The sequence below is a fragment of the Mercenaria mercenaria genome, chromosome 9 (genome assembly GCF_021730395.1).
Source record: "Mercenaria mercenaria strain notata chromosome 9, MADL_Memer_1, whole genome shotgun sequence".
In the NCBI taxonomy this organism is placed as follows: Eukaryota; Metazoa; Mollusca; class Bivalvia; order Venerida; family Veneridae; genus Mercenaria; species Mercenaria mercenaria.
The window spans coordinates 49,279,434-49,298,089 of NC_069369.1; the positions used below are offsets into that span (position 1 = coordinate 49,279,434).

At 34.8% G+C, this 18,656-nt stretch overlaps 1 protein-coding gene across 1 annotated transcript; it reads right to left on the reverse strand.

Annotated features, from left to right (window-relative positions):
- Positions 1-414: 414 nt before the first annotated feature.
- Positions 415-5,497, reverse strand: LOC123547076 (uncharacterized). The gene is made up of 3 exons (XM_045333853.2): positions 5,319-5,497; positions 1,117-1,345; positions 415-671 (listed from the first exon to the last, which is right to left on the reverse strand). Exons 1-3 carry the CDS (start codon positions 5,413-5,415, stop codon positions 536-538), a joined length of 462 nt encoding a protein of 153 aa, XP_045189788.2. The 5' UTR covers positions 5,416-5,497; the 3' UTR covers positions 415-535.
- Positions 5,498-18,656: the final 13,159 nt, after the last annotated feature.

The window sequence follows — 18,656 nt, forward strand, 5'->3', positions numbered from 1 at the left end:
TATTTCTTTTTAATTCTATATAAAATACCTGCGGTTTTGCGTGCTATAGTGTGGCACGTGGTCGTTAACTGTTACTTATTATAATCATGGATTGCATACACACAACAGAATTTGAATAGCCGCGGAGCAGGGCTTTAACCAGGAGATTCTACATGTAAGTCCAAAGGGGGGAATAATTTAGTCAAAATAAATGTCAGAGTCTTAGGACTTTAACCAAGGCGTGACGCTGACGCTGACGCCGACGCCATGGCGAGTAGAATAGCTCTGACCAGTCAAGCTAAAAACTAACTTAATTAATTTACTGGTGCACAGACGGAAAACTGGAATAACTATAAAAGACATTGAAAAAGCTGGGTTTGGTTTGTTCAATGACACTGTGATTTCCCCTTTAAAAATATAAATTTAAGCCAAAAATGATATTCACACAACTTTATTCATTAACAGCCGACTTTGTAGTTCATAAATAATAACATAAACGTTACAACATTACGTTTATCCAATCAACAACCCTCTCATGTAGTGTAAATGTCATGTATCACAGGTACAATACGGTTCCTCCAGTTGTTCTGTTGTTGTATTTTGGAAGAAGTATTAGCCGAGCGCCGGCGTCTTGGTTAAACCATGAAAATCTCTTCTTTGTCATCGACGTGTCTCTTTCAACCGGTCTTATTCTACAAATTAAATACAAAATGTATTCAAGTAATTTATTCAAGATAAGCATACAAGCGTTTGTTTTCAAAACTGCAATAATGTTGGTTCAATTCCCGACTTGGGCTTTTTTTTCATCTGACATTTTTAAGATAATCTTGAAACAAAACCTAATATACTAATGTTTATAATCGGTACAGACTTCTAAAGAAAGACCAAAATCTAGAGGTCAGTAACCTTAAGATCTTTTTGAGACATAGAACGTAACCAAACAAAAAATTACGTGCGATAATTACGATGGAGTCTGTTCATAAAAGGTATATATATAGTAATAAAACACCTCTTCAATGATAAATTGACTGCACTCCACGGCCCTTAAGAACTAGATCAAGGTCTAACGTTACGAAGGTTGCCTAATCCGGTGACCTCTTTGGCAAATGTATAGAAAATCTTACGAAAGTGACAAACCTTGTATCAAGCTGCAAAATATTAGGAAGTCTATGCATATTCTTAAAATCAACGTGGTCATTTTTTCTCAATGCTTGTCTGCCGATACTGGTGTTTGGCTGGTATTTGGATGTCCTCAGTTTTTCCATCCTCTTGGTATCTGGCTGTAGATTAAATATGGAAGCAGAGCTATCCGTGGGCTTGTTGAGAGTTCCATCTCGCTGGGCGTACGAGGGTCGTGCCCATATATCTACCAAGAAAAAATGACATACAAATGTAATACACACAAGCTATCAATAAACTGAGCAAACGATTCCCTGTTCCATACACTTTAAAACAATACTACTTCTTTTAAAATTTAAACAACTTGCCTAAAATGAAAATTAAGAGACATTTTTTTATATACTACCTGCACAAATTAACTAACTGTAGAAATTATGTACGTTTTGTTATGTGATACTCAGAGCACCGAATGTTCATTAGGGAAGTTCACTCAAGTTTTTTCTGTAACGTTGACGAAAGCATAAAATATGTGGAGTATCTCTGCAATATGAAATATTGAGATAATGTGATTGTGCATGATGGAAGATAAAAGTTACCGCTTGTTCAATATGCTTGGTACCCAATCACCGAACTGATGATACCGAACTGCGCGATTTATGTGAGAAATGTACGATTGAAATGGGCTAGTGATGACCATTGCTCTTATAGTATACCTAGGGGTAGGGTATAACATGTACGGTTGCATTTTCTTTCTGTTCTGGTGCCAGTGGTCTAATATAACATTTACTTCGACTGTCAATGTTTTATTTTGTAGACAATATCAAAGTCCTTTTTCAAAAGTATTTTTCTTTTAACTTTATTAAGGTTTTGTGTTTAACATGGTCATCTATGTACTCCCAGTAATGAAATATGGTTAACTTAAATGTATTTCTCAAACATAGGTGTATTGTATCATTTTGACAGCTCTACTTTCACTTTCATTTTGCAATTTTTGCAACGTTTTGAAATGTACATAGTTTGTAATAGTTTCAACACTGGGAGTACCTGGAGAAATATGTTAGGCACACAAAAAGTAGATACATAATGTCAAAATATTTTTGAAAATTTGAAAAAAAAGAAAAAAGTTTGGTATTTTCTACGAAACAGAATGTGAGCAAGCAAATATAGAAGAGAAAATTAATTATATCGAACAGAACATCCTCTATAGAAAGGCAATTCTGCTTATTCTGAACACTTTGGTATACATTTTATGAAAAACGGCCTAAAACATGAAAGTAATGAAAATTCACCCGAGGGGCAGTTTCAAAACACTTTACATGAACCTTAAAGAGATTTCATTAAAGTGTAATTGTTTATGACATGCATTTTTAAGGAATATGCCTGCATACATACCCCGGCCTCCTCCCCTATCCCCAAGTTTGTAAAGAAAACTAGTTCACACTTTTATGATCATGATTGCAAAGAAACTCTATGCATACGGGTACCATGAAGTGTAGGTGAGCGAGACATTTTTTCCGAGATAGACGAAGATAAGGGCACCTATACACCTACCCATCCTTCCACAGTTGTGGTGCGAACCACTAGCATAATTTTACAATGATTCCAATTATATTCATAAATATAATCATCGTTAATAAGAGTGGCCATTTTTTTCTGAGATGAACAAAAATGGGGGATACCCATGCCTTTTCCCCTCTAAAGTTTATTGCGCTTACTAGTGCTACTTCCAAAGTTATCAATTTGTTCCAAGGAAACTTCGCACACACGACCTCCATGAAGTGAGGATGTACGCGAGATATTTTGTTTGGGATGTACGAATGGAATGTGGCACTCATACCCCACATCCTGCTTCGAGTATGAGGTGGATTCCAGTGAAACTATACATATTATCTGCAGAAAAGGCTATGGTATTGTTTGGGATAAGCAGCGGTAGGGGCACGTGACAGCAAAATTTATGGAACGCCGTTATGTATGTCAATTAATTGGTAGTGTCAGTGCAAAGAAGTGTGTGAAGATTCATTCACAGATTAATGTGTAGTTTCTGAGACACTAACTTGCTGGCAATCGCAAACAAAATAAGTGTTGAAAATTTGTTGAAATAAATTGCTAAGTATAAAATGGGCCATAATTCCATCAAATTACGGAACATATGCCACACCGTTTGTATTATCATAGCAAAGAAATGTGTGTGGTTACATTCAGTTGCGATGTGTATTGAAATACTAATCGCGAAAAGAACTTTGTTAAAAATGGCATACTATTAAATGGGGCATCATTTCATAACAAGAGCTGTCCGTAAGACAGCCAAACTCGACTATTCGAAATATTGTCCAAGAAGCAGGAATATATTACCCAAAAAGGTTAAATATGAAAAGAGTTTTAAGTTCAAAAGGTGGAATAATTTGACCAAAATGCATATCAGTTATGGGACTTGCTGCTATCAACTAGTTTTATAACCCCGAAGGCACATGTGAAATTTCAATTTAATATCTGCATTCGTTTTGGAGATAGATACTCGCATGTAAAACTTTAACCAGAATTTTCAAAGTCCAAAAGGGGGCATAATTTGCCCAAATTACATGCCAGAGTTATGGGACTTGATCCAGTGAGGTTAGTAATTGATCTAGAAAAAGAAAAAATAAGTTTCAAATCTATATGCCTTTTAGTAATAGCTGTATGTACTTGCACGCAAAACTTTAACCAGAATTTGCTAAGTCCAAAAGGGGGCATAATTTGGCCAAAATGAAAGTCAGAGTTATGGGACTTGCTGCTATCAACTAGTTTTATAATCCCAAAGACACGTGTGAAGTTTCAAATCAATATCTGCATTAGTTTTGGAGATAGTAACTTGCATGTTAAACTTTAACCAAAATTTTCTAAGTCCAAAAGGGGGCATAATTTGCTCAAAATACATGTCAGAGTTATGGGACTTGACCCAAAGAGGTTGGTAATTGACCTAGAAAAAGAAAAAATAAGTTTCAAAGCTATATGCCTTTAATTGATGGCTGTATGTACTTGCATGCAAAAACTTAACCAAAGTGTGACGCCGACGCCGACGCCGACGCCGACGCCAGGGTGAGTAGAATAGCTAGACTATTCTTCAAATAGTCGAGCTAAAAATGAAAAAAAAAGTTATGCAACCAAAGTCATTTAGATGTCGTTATCATAGGAATGGTACTGTCTCGGTCCTTATGTTACCGAAGTCATTTAGTTGTCGGTATCATAGGAATGGTACTGTCCCGGTCCGTAGGTATTGACCTAGCACTCATTTATCTTCGTCAATAATTATGACACAAAGGCGCAATGGTAAGCTCTTCGACTTCCATGCACGTTGCCGTAGATTCAAATCATAGTGGCTTCTTCACATGAAAACTTCAACGCCACAAGCGAGACTCGAACCCATATCGGCAAGCGAAGCGAGTGGAGTGATCAGATATGAAAACCGACAAAAATTCTAATATGAGCAGCGTTGAGCATTCCCAGTACACTTCGGACACTTTGGAACAAATACGTTCAAAAGCAAGAGGGCATCGATTGTCAGTTCACAAAAAATACATAGACACTGATACACGATGTATAAGGAAACGCTGACCAAAAAAATGAAGTTAGGCATTTCAGTGACTTTTTAAGATAAAGACTTTTCGTTTCAAAATGATGTAGATGTGTTCATTAACATTATATCTTTCATAATAATGCAGTATTTTACCATATATAGTGTTTTACAAAAAAAAAACTACAGCACTTTCAACTCTCGCCTCCCATATTTTGTAGGTCACTACTTTCATAAAAAATGGTGTAACTAATTAATTTCAGCGACAAATATTATAATTCTTGTATTTTTCCTCTAATTATGTGTTTATGTACTGAACATGATACGGTTTATCATTCCAAGAATTAGCAGTTTCTCAGAAATTTTCATATAGATGAACACTGATTAAGGAATTGGAAGTGGCCACATTTTTCAAATTTTTAACTTATTATGGATAAAAAGAATTTCTGCAAAGTTGTATCACCCAATTCAGAATATTATTAAGATTAATAAGCAAAGTGTTTTGGATGAATTTATTGATTCCTGACTAAGCTAAAGGCACTTTCCACTTTAAAAAGCTTTGTTGACAATTGGGGTCAAGGTCATTGAAATACCTAATGAAGTGGCAGTGGCAGTGGCACCGCTTTGAGTCTTAACTTCTATCATTGTAAATACAAAAAACTGTACTTACTTTTTCCGTCTGCACTTATCAACAGCGAAACGACGAGACACACGATCAAATAAATTGCTGTATTTGAAGACATCTTCGTTTTCCTCAGTATAGACATTACGTTTAGCTAGATAAATCTATGTGTTCTGTGTATAGCATGACTTTCGTGAAAATCGTGCAACTTTAAATTCCCGCAGTTGAAACCTGTATCATCGATTCAATAATATGTGTAATGAATGTATATGTTCTATTGTTGAGATAGCTATTACACTATCAATTCAAAAAGAGAGAAACCTAGCTACGGAAGATCTATGAGCTATTTATCTTACAAAATCTTTTAATGGTTGAAAGTGAAAGTAGAATATTATCAATTTGTATAAATGATTAATTCATGGCCAATAATGAACACTTGGCTTTTAAACTGAAAATGCGTCATTCAACAGACGTATATAGATGTTTATGCGGCAAAAATTGTCAGTTCAGAGCACAAAATGTCTAATATTTTATTTAAGTAAAAGTACAATGATAAAACCTCACAACAAAAGTTTACATTATGTTACAACATCTCATTCACAGTGTAAACAAGCCTAATAATCATTGTTATTGTTATTTGATGATGACAGAAACTGTATTTTATGCATTTCCCTTTCACATCGAAACCAACTAGGGACCATTGCATAACTAGATGGGTGATCTATGAGCAAGAAACAACGATTTAAGCTTTGTTCTGAGCCGTGTCATATATTATCACCTCAATCACTCGTGCAAGTCCCTCCATCCATACCAGGGGCGTACCTGGATGATTTTGAACTGTACGCCAGATATGAGCAGCATAGCTACGAACCAAGCAGAGATGCTGCGAGAGTTGGGTAGGTGACGGAGGAGGGTCTCCATCTCCTGGTGGAATGGGTTTGTAGGGCCTCCCCTTGAAAATGTTGAATATTTTTCAGCAAGAGATGCTATGTTCCAGACTTAATATATTTTGTTTGTCACATTTGTACTACATAATATAAAGATAATCATTTAAATTCATAGTTTATCACACCGCTCATGATTACTGGCAGTGATCGTGGCAGTGTCTAAAATTGCAACTGGAGTAGCCCCGGATATTTTGAGGAATATAACCATTTTTCGTGTAGAGTCCTATGTAACTTAACCCTGGAAAGTGTGTGCTTCAGTAGCTCGATCACTCTGGCACGAATCACTTTACAGTCATGTCATACTATGATATATTCTGTTGTGCAACTGCCAAGACCCGCGCAGGCATATTATGTATCCACCAAAGGGACCTAACATTGTGTCTGTTAGGGTAACTGCATCTAAACTCTTACCTGATCCCAACTGCTACACATATGAACAAATCGCATTCGAACCGTGTGCAACCATTTTTTGTTGTTACCGTTTTTGAAATCTTCTTCAATGTTTAATTTAACGCATGAATTCTGCATCCGCATTTTGACAGGTTTTTGGTAAATGTATCTACTCACAAATAGCAAATATTTCAAGTTTTCTCACGCGAAACGAGACTTTGCAGTAAACGTAAACAACATCTAACACTGGCAAACGCAAATTCAAACTGCATAATTTGCTAAATGGTATTTCGGTATCCAGATTTGGATATAGATTAATAAATTTAATTGCAACCATTAAAAAATCTTTATTATCACTCCAAGAGTATTGTATTTAGCGTAGCTTTTATTCTTACCCGAGGCACCGGCTGATCATTTTTGTTCTCTTGATCTACCAACAAACCAGATGTGATTTGAAACTTGAACAGCAGAGTGAGACAGGTGTCCTGTTTTTGTGCAAACAAAATTTTCCGACATGCCCAAATTAAGTACATCGAGGTTCAATGGACATACATAGTGTTACGTTGGTTTATTTGTAAAAAACGAGCACTCGGTCGTTACTGTAGAATCTTGCATGTAGCGTATTTTATTGTTTACATTAAAATTGGTTAATTATGTGGAACATCTAAATTTTTCTTCAGTCAAAATCAAGCAGTCCTTTTGTTGTGTCAATAATTTCGGTTGGTCAACGGATTCTTTTATTCTTGAATTGACTGGTCATTTTGAATTTTGTTTTCTTTGCTTGATAGGTTAGAGATAAGTAAATATATAGGTATTTTTGAATTGGCGCTTCATTCTGTTTTTTTCTATTAGTCTGGTCACGTCGAAATTAGTTTTTCTCTGGTTTTCAAAACAGAACATTATTTCGTTTAAATTTGGATTAGAATAATTTACGTAACTTTAAAAATGTAGGAAAACCATAAGGAGTTTCGAAAAGTAATTTTGACGTAGAACATTAAAATTCTTTGTAAAGTAAAACTTTGTTAAAAAATTTGACTGTAAATTAGAAAAATGTCTGGAAAAGAAAGCAAGACGTCGGGTAGGTCGGTAGTTAGGCACGACTACAATAAGGTCAGCTTCAGAAGGATTCGTCGGAATCGGGGAACTGGATGATCCTGCCGAGTACCAAGCTTCGCACGAAACGGGTGGAGAAGATGTTTCCGAGATGGTTTCTCACATTTCAGCGTCCAGAGCAAGTGAGGAAACGCTAGCTTCGCTAGAAAGTGAGTACAAATCACTGGTGAAAGAAGAGGAGGAGCTTCAAAGGGAAGCACAGATAAGTAAACTGAAGAAAAAGATTGCTCGGAAACAAAAGTCTGTAGCAGAATTACGATGTGAGCCTGTTAAAAATGTTAATGACAGTAAAATAACACTGCAAAATTTAAGGAAGAAAAAGAAGCTACGCGCTAAAGCACAAAAAGAATTAAAATCCTGTGGGCTGGCTTCAGAATCGGAAACAGATTCCGATTTAGAGTCCAGTTCTGATTCTACCGAGTCTGGAAATAATTTAAAAACATCTAAGTCAGCTGATAGTAAAGAGGACGAAAACAGTAAAAAGAAAAATTCAAAAACAGCTGATACGGATAGTGGATCAGATTCAGAAAGTAGTTCAGATTCAGACAGTTCAGTTTCTCATAAAAAGAAAAGTAGAAAATATAAGAAAAAATCTGGAATTTCTGCAAAATCTTCTGACCATGTAAAATTCAGACAAAAATACCCACAGGCATACTTACGTTATGAGCATGTCTCTGCCAAAGTCAGTTTCGATTCTCTAGAATTCAATTCATTTGTGGCTGGGGAATTGGAAATCATTTCTCAGTCTACAACCAAAAAGGAAAAAGAAGCAAGATTAGAACTTTTGAAACGTTTAATGTATTTAAGTAGTTCATACGATTTTCAAACCATTAAATCTTTGTATGCAGCAATTCTAAGAGAAATAGAATTAGGTCACAAATGTTGGGGAGATGACTTTCATTATGTGGAAACCAATATTTTGTCAAGAGCTTCGGTAAAGAAATCTTCAACTCCCTACAACAAAAAGATTTTAAAAGTAAGGAAGAGAAACAATCAGATGATAAGACATGGTTCTGCCCTCTTTACCAGAAAAACAAATGTCAGCATAAATCCATGTCCCACTTGATGGTCCTTGAGGGAAAACAAAGGTGGGCACAACATATTTGTGCTTCTTGCTGACTAAAGGATAATAAAAAATTAGAGCCTCCCGAATGTTCAAGTGCTTGCCCACACACACAAAAGTGACTTAGAACAGGTTTTGCGCAACTTTCGAAGCGAGTACGACGAATGAACATTTGGTTAATACATTTCTTCCAAAATTTTGTTTAGTGGAAATTGATAAAACTATTGAACAAAAGGAAACAAGTAATAATAAAAATTCACTTTGTTATCACTCCAAAAAAATGTCAGATTTGTAAAGTAACAAAACCCAAAGTTGATAATGTATCCATAGATATGGTTCATTTACACACAAAAGTCAAAAAGTCAGGTAAACATAATTTTCAAGGTTGTCGCATTGTTATTAATAACAAATAAATGATGAATTTTGAAACAGAATGTTAATAGGTTATAAGGATACTCTGGTTATGGATCTATTAAAATACGGTTTCCCTTTAGATTTCCATGGTGATGTAAATTCTTTTAAACAATTAGAATTATGGAAACACAAAATCATAAAGGGGCTGAGAATTATCCAGCAGAATTACAAAATATTTAGAAAAAGAAAAGGCAAGTAATTCTATTATTGGGCCTTTTAAGAGCAATCCTTTTACAGATAACATAAAAATTTCTCCCCTGAATTCAGTACCAAAAAAGGAATCAGAAGAGAGAAGAATTATTTTAGATCTCAGTTTTCCAAAGGGTAATGCTGTCAATGATTTTATTTGTAAAGATAGATATTTAGGTGAATAAATAGAATTAATCTTCCCAAAGATTGATGATTTTATTCAATTAATAAAAGCAAAAGGTAGGCATTGTTTAATGTTCAAGTTGGATTTACGAAAAGCCTACAGACAAATTAATATTTGTCCAGGCGACTACAATTTAGTTTCGTTTCGTTGGAAAAAGCACATTTTCTGTGATACAGTTTTATCTATGGGTCTAAGAAACGCTGCGGCTATCTGTCAAAGAGTTACAAATGCAATTTCATTCATGATGTTCCAAATTGGTGAGCTATTTTGAACTATTTGGATGAATTAGCAGGTGTGGAAAGTAGAGAAAAGGCTTGGTTTGCATTTTATTGTCTAAGAGAAGTATTAGAGAAAGCAGGCTTGGAAGAATCAAAAGAAAAAGCTTATATTCCATCAGAAATTATGATTTTCTTAGGAGTTTTGTTCAACTCCAACTCCATGACAAAGGAGGTTACAACTGATAGACTAAATGAAATTAAGAAGTTAATCAGTCTTTGGTTAAACAAGTCAACTGCTTCTCTCAGGGAGTTACAATCTCTGATTGGAAAGTTAAATTTTGTTGCAGCTTGCGTTAGGCCAGGGCGTATTTTCATAAATAGAATGTTGAATTGGTTACGGTCCATACATGGTTTACACCCAAATATTCAGACCAGTATTCCTTATATGGTTAAAAAGGACTTATTTTGGTGGGACAGATTTCTGTTACATTATAATGGTATTTCCATTATGTTATACGATGACTGGTCGAATCCAGATGCAATTTTTTCCACTGACAGTTGTTAAACAGGTTGTGGAGGTTACTTTAATGGCTCGTTCTTTCACTCAAGAGTTCCCTAAAAAATATTAAGCAAAAAAAATTAGATATTGATATGTTAGAATTGATAGCTATTGTCATTGCCTTAAAATTATGGGGCCAGGAATTTAGAAGCAAGCGTATTATTGTGTATTGCGATTAATCAGTCAGTGTGTCAGGTTTTAAACACCGGAAGGTCAAGGTCAGAAAAATTTCAGGAAGCTTTAAGAGAAGTTTGTTACTTGTCAGCTCTTCACGAATGTGAAATTAGAACTAAACATTTAACAACTGGAGAAAATAGATTAGCAGATTCTCTTTCAAGATGGCATTTAAGTACAAAGTATCAAGAAGATTTCAAGTTCTTAACCAGTCATTTAGAAACTTATGAATGTTTTGTATCAGATGAATTATTTCAGTTTGTAAATCTCTGGTAGAACAGTTATAATTCTATTTCAGAACAACAGTTTAAAGATCTTAAACAAGATCTCAAAGTATCTTTGTCAGCTTATGCAGCAAGTTCGAGGAAGAATTTAAAGATTCAATGGGAATCTTTCATTTTATTCTGTTTATATTTTCAGTTACAGTATTTACCTGCTGAAACATACACGTTACAGTTGTATGCTCAATTTTTGAGTAGATCGTTCAAATCAGTTGATAGCATTAGGAATTATTTAAGTGGAGTTAGGACCATGCATTTAATGTTGAGTTACTCTCTAGATCATGCTAATCAGTTTCTTATTAACTTATCCTTAAATGGATTGACTAGATTAAAACAACATTGTATTAAACAAGCAGAGCCTATAACACCTTTGATTCTGAGTAAATGACATGACATTCTTGATTGCACAGAAGCAGATGATTCTGTTATTTGGTGTTTGCTTTTATTTGCCTTTTTCTTGGTAGCCAGAAAGTCAAATCTAGTTCCCTCATCTAAATCTGATATTGAATCACATCGTTGTTTGTTGAGAAGTGATATTTCTCCTATAGGGGATAATTTATGTGTGACAATGAGGTGGTCAAAAACTATTCAGTTCGGACAGCGTACATTAAAACACCTCTTCTTAAGTTACAATCTTCAGTATTATGTCCTGTGGCGGCATACTACAATATGTTAAAATTTATTCCTACCACTCAAGATAATCAGCCGTTATTTTCCTTGAAAAATGGCAAACCGGTCACATATCATAAGTTCCAAAATAGATTTCGGTGTCCTTTGTCAGAATTAGGTTATGACTCATCAAGATTTTCTTCACATTCTTTTCGTAGAGGTTTTGCAACCTTTGCCTTTAGAGCTAATGTTGCTGCAGATGAAATTCAAATTTTAGGCGATTGGCAGTCAGATGTATATAAAAAATATATTTCACTTTCAGTAGAAGACAAACTCAATATTTTACTTTCGTTAAGTGATAAGTTGCAATTTTAATGATCATACTTGTGCTCTCTTAGTATATGATCAGACAGAAAATAAAAAAAAAAAATCCCCTTTTTCTCTTCAGTTTCTAGAATAAATCAACTTAGAAATCCAGCTATCAACAAGTGCCTCATCATTTCGGATTCCATGGCCAAACACGTTAAAGATATTTGGGACACAGATATTCGTTCTTTCCCAGGAGCCACCATTTCATATTTGACTTCCAAAATAGTAAAAGGATCAATTAATCTCAATTATGATAACATTATTTTTCCTGTGGGCACAAATGATGTTAACAGCTATTCAGTTGGTGAAATATCTTCCCTGTATTCCAGTTTAATCACATGTGCTAAAACATATGCAGAAAGTTCTGTAGTGTTATATTTTTCATCTATTTTACCAAGACCAGTTGATTTTTCAGGTACTGGTTCTAAAGTCAAAGAAATAAATTTGTCTTTAGAGGCAATGTGTAAGGATAGAAGGGTCAGTTTTTTAACAACTTTTCGCCCTTTTCTTAAGGCCAATTCTCCTCGTAGAGAACTTTTTGCTGTTAAAGATGGGGGTTTACACCTCAACTTAGAGGGCACAAGGAGACTTAGACAATTCTTCATAAATACAGTAGCACATATGTAATTTTCTTAGAAATCAGTGTTAGGTCTTGAGAAAGGTTCTTTAATTGAAATTTCATAGTCTTTTTATAATTTACAAAATATAGTTAACACATCAACAGGGTATATTTTTCTTTTAGAAAATTGTAGTGTGTACAAATATTTGTTCAAGTACAAGAAGTTAAGATATTATAAATTACTGGTTCAATTAAAATGGATTAGTACTTCATTCAGGGCACATGATCCTCTGAAGAAGTTATAGCAATTGCAGATTAGTATCTAACAATAAGAAATTATTTTTCCTGATAAATTAGTTTGTAATAATTTCTGGGTTAACAATTTTCACTGACTTAAGTTTATAAACATGTAGTGTAATTCTGTGTGTAGTTCTAAGTGGATACTTCACTTTCGATAATTTATCAAAGGAAGTTATGTTCTCTACAAGGTAGTATGTAATACTTTGGAGATGTTATTTCTAGAGAAAATAGTATGTGACGTTTTCCTAGATACACAATGTTTCAATATGTAATATATTGTCAGATTAATACGGATCTAGAAAACTTCACTCTTGATAATTTATCAGAGGAAGTCGGTTCACTACAAGGTAGTATGTAATACTTTGGAGATAAGTTTCTAAAGACAATGGTATTTAACGTTTTCTTAGAAAGAGACAGTGATGAAGTGTGAATAAAAAGTGACAGATTAATTTCTGAGAGACAATGACTGAACATTTATATTTAGTGTCAGTTAAATTTCTAAGAAACTTTTGTTTCTTCAGAGTATATATGTTTTTCTTTGTATGAAATCCTTGTAACAATTAATGAACGTTAGAATTTGATGGTCTTTCAATATTATAATTTGTGTCTATTATTTGTATAATATATTGAAATTATTTATAAGGATGACAGTTTTCAGATTTGATTTTGAACTTTAGAAAATTTCTTAGTTCAGAAATGCCCATCACTATAGTTTCGGCAGTTTAAAGAGTTCAGGATTTTAAAAAAATTTCAGCTTGCACTCATGCCTTTGTAGATTTGTTATTATTATCATTTATTATTTGTACTAGTTTTGTGTTTTAGTTTTCATGAATTTTGTAAATTCATGAAGTTGCTTGTCCGGTAGGTTGGCGTTTTTCTTGAATATTGAAAATGATTATGCTGTTTGAATTGTATAACAGTATGTCTTAAAACTCTTTTGATTATATATTGATAATATTATAAATAATATCATATTGATATATATGGACGTGATCTAATTAATCCTAATTAAATTATAATTAATTTGATTTGAGTTTGTTTCTCTTAGTTCTTTATTATATTCATAAGACGAAATGTTTGAACACGTAATTCACAATAGATTTTTTGGGTATAACTGCGCACCGATACAAATTTAGTTAATATGGGAACTTTCTAGCTTTGATTGTGGTGGAAGATTCCAGGTGCCCCTCCGTTATTTCATCACGGGCGGTCACCTAGGTAGAACCACCGACCTTCCGTAAGCCAGCTGGATGGCTTCCTCATGCACAATATATGCACAATAGTATCTCTTTTTAGACAGAGTATCGCAGCTTGGAGTTTGTTGCAAAACGATTCCTCTGAAGTGGTGCTCTAAATCTAAAACATCCAGTAGGTATAAATGTATATTAAATGTAAATCATTGGCTAGACTTCTTGTACTAGTACCAAATATTTATACTGTTTTTAGCTATACATGCATTTGTCTTATTCTAAACTGCTAATTGTATATTTTAAATTATATAAACTGTATGTAGTAATTGCTTATATTTTCAAATATAAAATTCGTATCATATGGTTTGTAGCTTGTATCCGTATTTTTGTATGTCTATTTTTAAGAAGAGTAAGCCATCAAGCTGCATTTGTGAACAATACATGGTTTATCCAGGTACCAGTTTATCCGGGGTCGTCCTCCCAACATTAAACACTGTTAAAAGCTGGATAGTTATTTTTGGTTATAAGAAAGAACTTGTAAAATATTGCAAGTTTACCTTAATTGGTTATCTTATACTAAACTTTCTAAACGTTTCAGGGTTTACCTCCATCTTTCCCATGGCATTAATACACTTGCGTCACTTACATCTTTTCGAATGTTTCTACTTAAGTTTGCCTCTTGGGCATTTTGGTTCTTGTGAGACATATTTATGCAAAATTTCTTCTGTAGAAAACTTTAACCGAGGGATGCCCAATATACACATGTGTTAATTATGTCCGTACGAACTATTTGAGGTATGTTTACTTTTGCACTGTTGGTTACAATAATAATATTGAGCCGTGCCATGGGAAAACCAACATAGTGGCTTTGCGACCAGCATGGATCCAGACCAGCCTGCGCATCCGCGCAGTCTGGTCAGGATCCATGCTGTTCGCTTTCAAAGCCTATTGGAATTAGAGAAACTGTTAGCGAACAGCATGGAGCCTGACCAGACTGCGCAGATGCGCAGGCTGGTCTGGATCCATGCTGGTCGCAAACCCACTATGTTGGTTTTCTCATGGCACGGCTCATATTAATTCCACTGATGAAAATTGATTATAATGAGAACTGCAAACTGCAAATATGATAAATAGGAAAAACACTGTCAGTAAGACCAGCTTTCATCTGTAAAATTGCTTCTTTGTAAGCAGTATATGATTTAGAAAGAAGAAAGATATAAATAGATGTATCATTCGAATGTGTTGCCACTGGCTCTTCCTTGGCAGTGCCAAATGTGTTTCTTTATCCGTTCGTTTTGTCCTCGCTGTCAGCTTGTGTACTTGTGCGTGCGTGCGTGTTTTTATTTGTGACAGGCCTATTTGGCGATCTGTGTCTCTTGCTGTGTTTGCTGTGCTCTATGCCTCCAGGAAATCTGCACTTACCTTTTATGTTTTTCTATATTCACGATTATTAAAACAACACAAATCAATCTAATATTTCGAAAACAAATTGATAATCTCATTTAGATAAATACGATGTTCCGTTGGGGCCATCGCAGTTTCGCGTTGTCGTCCTAAGGCGAAATCGCGAAAACACGATATTTTTACGCGAAAACACGATGCTACAATGCGAAAACAAAATGCAAAAAATATCGCGTTTTCGCGCTGTTAATATCGTGTTTTCGCGATTTCGCCCTCGATCTGCCATCGTATTTTCGTGTTTTCGCCTTCGTGGTAAGTAGGGCGAAAACGCGAAAACACGATATTGATAGCGCGAAAACGCGATAGTTTTATGAATACGGCCACAGAACGGTATGCTATTTCATCACTCATTGCATACTCATGCATGCAAGCATGCACTCATCCAATCTTGTATCTAAGTAAAGACTGTTGAACTTACCTTATTTTGCTGTGCGACATTTAGCGTTGGTGTTGCAACATATTACGGTAGGCAAATTTTTGCGACATTTAACGTTAAAGGTGCGACATTTAGCGGCAGACGATTTTGCGACATTTAATTAACGGTGGTTGCGATATTTAACGCTAACATTGCGACATTTAACGCCTAACATTGCGCACACTGGGTACCGTTGTAAAATTGCATTGTTTTATAACTAAGTGACTTTAATTCAGTTAAAAGCCCAGATCTTATTCGGAAAGATGTCGGGGTACTGGCAGAGTTATTTTGTTTTTGTAATGTTTGAATGAAATTATAACATTTGAATATGCAAATGAACAATTTTAAGCATGGTTCTATATAAACTAGTTCTGCAAAATTTTATAAACCGAAAGTAATGAAGTAACTTCATTGTTCTGGATAACATAAAATATAGCCTAGATTCGTCATATATGATCGAAAATCTATGTATGAATTAATGGTGTTCATGCATATAATAAAAGAAATTGTTTAAAAATGTAATTGTTAAAATGTTGACAAATGAAATAATTCCAATAATGTTTTCAAATCAGACAGAATTTTTAGACATATATCATAATATCTAAAAAAAAAAAGCACATAGAAATATACATTTTAGTTGGCTATATATTCCAATTTATATGTACATAATTCAAAACGGTGATGAGAAGTTTTGATAAAATCTGCAAAGTAGAAAGTTTTCTGTTTGCAAAAATGTTATTGAATATCTTGTGTTTTACTTTGTACACATACCTCATGTTACAATTTTCTCTGAAAAGGTCACATGTCCTACTGAACAGAACATCTTTAAAAATGTTTCATCTATGTTAAAATAGTTTGGCTATAAATGTATATGCGCATTTTAATACCAAATAAATAATATGTTATGTTACATTTGCGACTGGAAAAGTGGATCTATTGCCGATAAGAAATAAAATCTCCAGCTATCCTAAGATCGCGTCTCTCGAATTTACGGTCTCTCGAAATGTCTTGCAAGCGTTTGAAGGCGAAATTACGATATTAAAATATCGTGTTTTCGCGCTTTCGCCTTTGCAGTTGAGAGGGCGAAAACACGATACAAGATCACGAAAACACGATAAAAAAACTTAAGTCCTATTCATAAAACAGCTTAAACTTAAGATACGTAAGAAATGACTTAAGTCAGAAAACAAAATGGCATCGTGAGTACGATTCAAGTGTTGTTTTTCAGATAAAAGCACTTTAAACATAATTGTGCGTGTTGTATCTGTCTGAAATTAATGTTGTTTTTTAATGTTTTCGTCCACAATAAAAGCCAAGAATTACTTATTAAGTTGTTTTATGAATAACAAATATACTTAAGTAAAATAAATTTCTTACCTAAGTAATACTTAAGTAAATAATCCATTTCTTATACTTAAGATGCTTTATGAATACGGCCCCTGAACTGCACGCTTGCTTTTCACTGGTCCCGCGCCATAGGTACGTTAATATTTAATATTTAAAGGTTTGAGCACTAACACGGTACTCGCCACAGTACTAAAATTATTCCAGGACTACGTAATTCTATGTGCGGCAGATACGAGAGGGGGTCTCTGTCCGTATGTGTGTGTGTGTGTGCGTGTGTGTATATGTGTGTGTTTGGAGGGGGGGGTTCTATGTACAGGTATGAAATGTTGGCCTGTGGTACATTTATTTTGAGGTACTGGATGGGTACTCACCCTCATTTTAGGGGGCTTAGGGGGACCTCCCCCCGGAACATTTTGAAATACAGGTATGAAATACTTGGCTCTAGTGCATTTTTGTTATAAATTTTGATGTATGGGAGGGGTTACCCCTGTCATTTTAGAGAGGGCGGGTCAGAGGCTCTTCTCCTGGGAAATTTTGAAATACAGGTATGAAATGATGGCCTCTGGTGCTTTTTTGTGTTGATTTTAAGTTAATGGAAGGGTACTCCCCTCATTTAAGGGAGGAGGAGGCAGAGTTTTTTCCTGGGAAATTTTGAAATATAGGTATGTTGACCTCTGGTGGGCAGTTTGTGTCTAAATTATGAGAAAATATTATTTCAAAATAGTTGTGTGCAACTTTGATGAGTATAGGTAACTTTTCAGCCAACTGTGGTGGGGGGCGGGGGCTCAACAGTGCGACACTCGGCACATGACGAGCGACAGTACGACGCGACATTGTGACATCAATGTCGCGCGTCGTGTCACATGTCATGTGTAATAATAATAATAATAATAATAACTTTATTTTCTGAAGGTAACATACTAAGTGTACAAATACAGATATTATACAACTTATTTCAAGTATGGCCTTCAACTGATATACATTCACACATACACACAATCATACAGTCAACTTATAATTAAACATTTATACAAAAATACACATATCAGAATTACTTAAATTTTCTCGACAAAGACATCTCTAATTAAAGAATACTTAAATAAACTATGGGTCTAAATTATGAGAAAATATGTCGTACCATACTGTAATGCTTCGTGTCGCATTGGCGTGTTTCGAGAGCATGACACCTAATCACGAGTTCACGACATCAAATCCCGATTGCGCGACAATTCTTTTCGAGAGCACGACTTCTTATCTCGAGTTCACGACTTCTTATCTCGAACACACGTAATCTTATCTCTAGCGCTCGACATCTAATCTCGAGCTTGCGACTCCTATTTTTTGATTGCACGATATCTTATTTCGATTGCTCATGATAAGTGTAAAAACAACAGAAGTGTGCGCGTGCTGTACATACAACCGTTCTTTACAAATATAACATTTGTTTTAAACAGTTGCCGACAACTTATATTTACAGTATAACAAGAGATAAGAGCAACGCAATGCGGAGCAATATACGCACGAAGGTATGGCTTTTTACCTTGAAGCGAGCCATCCAAAACATTCGCTCTGCACGTCGTCTCGATGTGGTGAACATTTGTGCC

Excerpts from the sequence above, each read along its gene's own strand:
- LOC123547076 (XM_045333853.2), bottom strand. The coding sequence starts at position 5,415 with ATGTCTATACTGAGGAAAACGAAGATGTCTTCAAATACAGCAATTTAT. Across the intron at positions 1,346-5,318 it reads GATAAGTGCAGACGGAAAAA|ATATATGGGCACGACCCTCG; the intron begins GTAAGTACAGTT and ends TTTTCTTGGTAG. Across the intron at positions 672-1,116 it reads ATTTTGCAGCTTGATACAAG|AATAAGACCGGTTGAAAGAG; the intron begins GTTTGTCACTTT and ends TTTAATTTGTAG.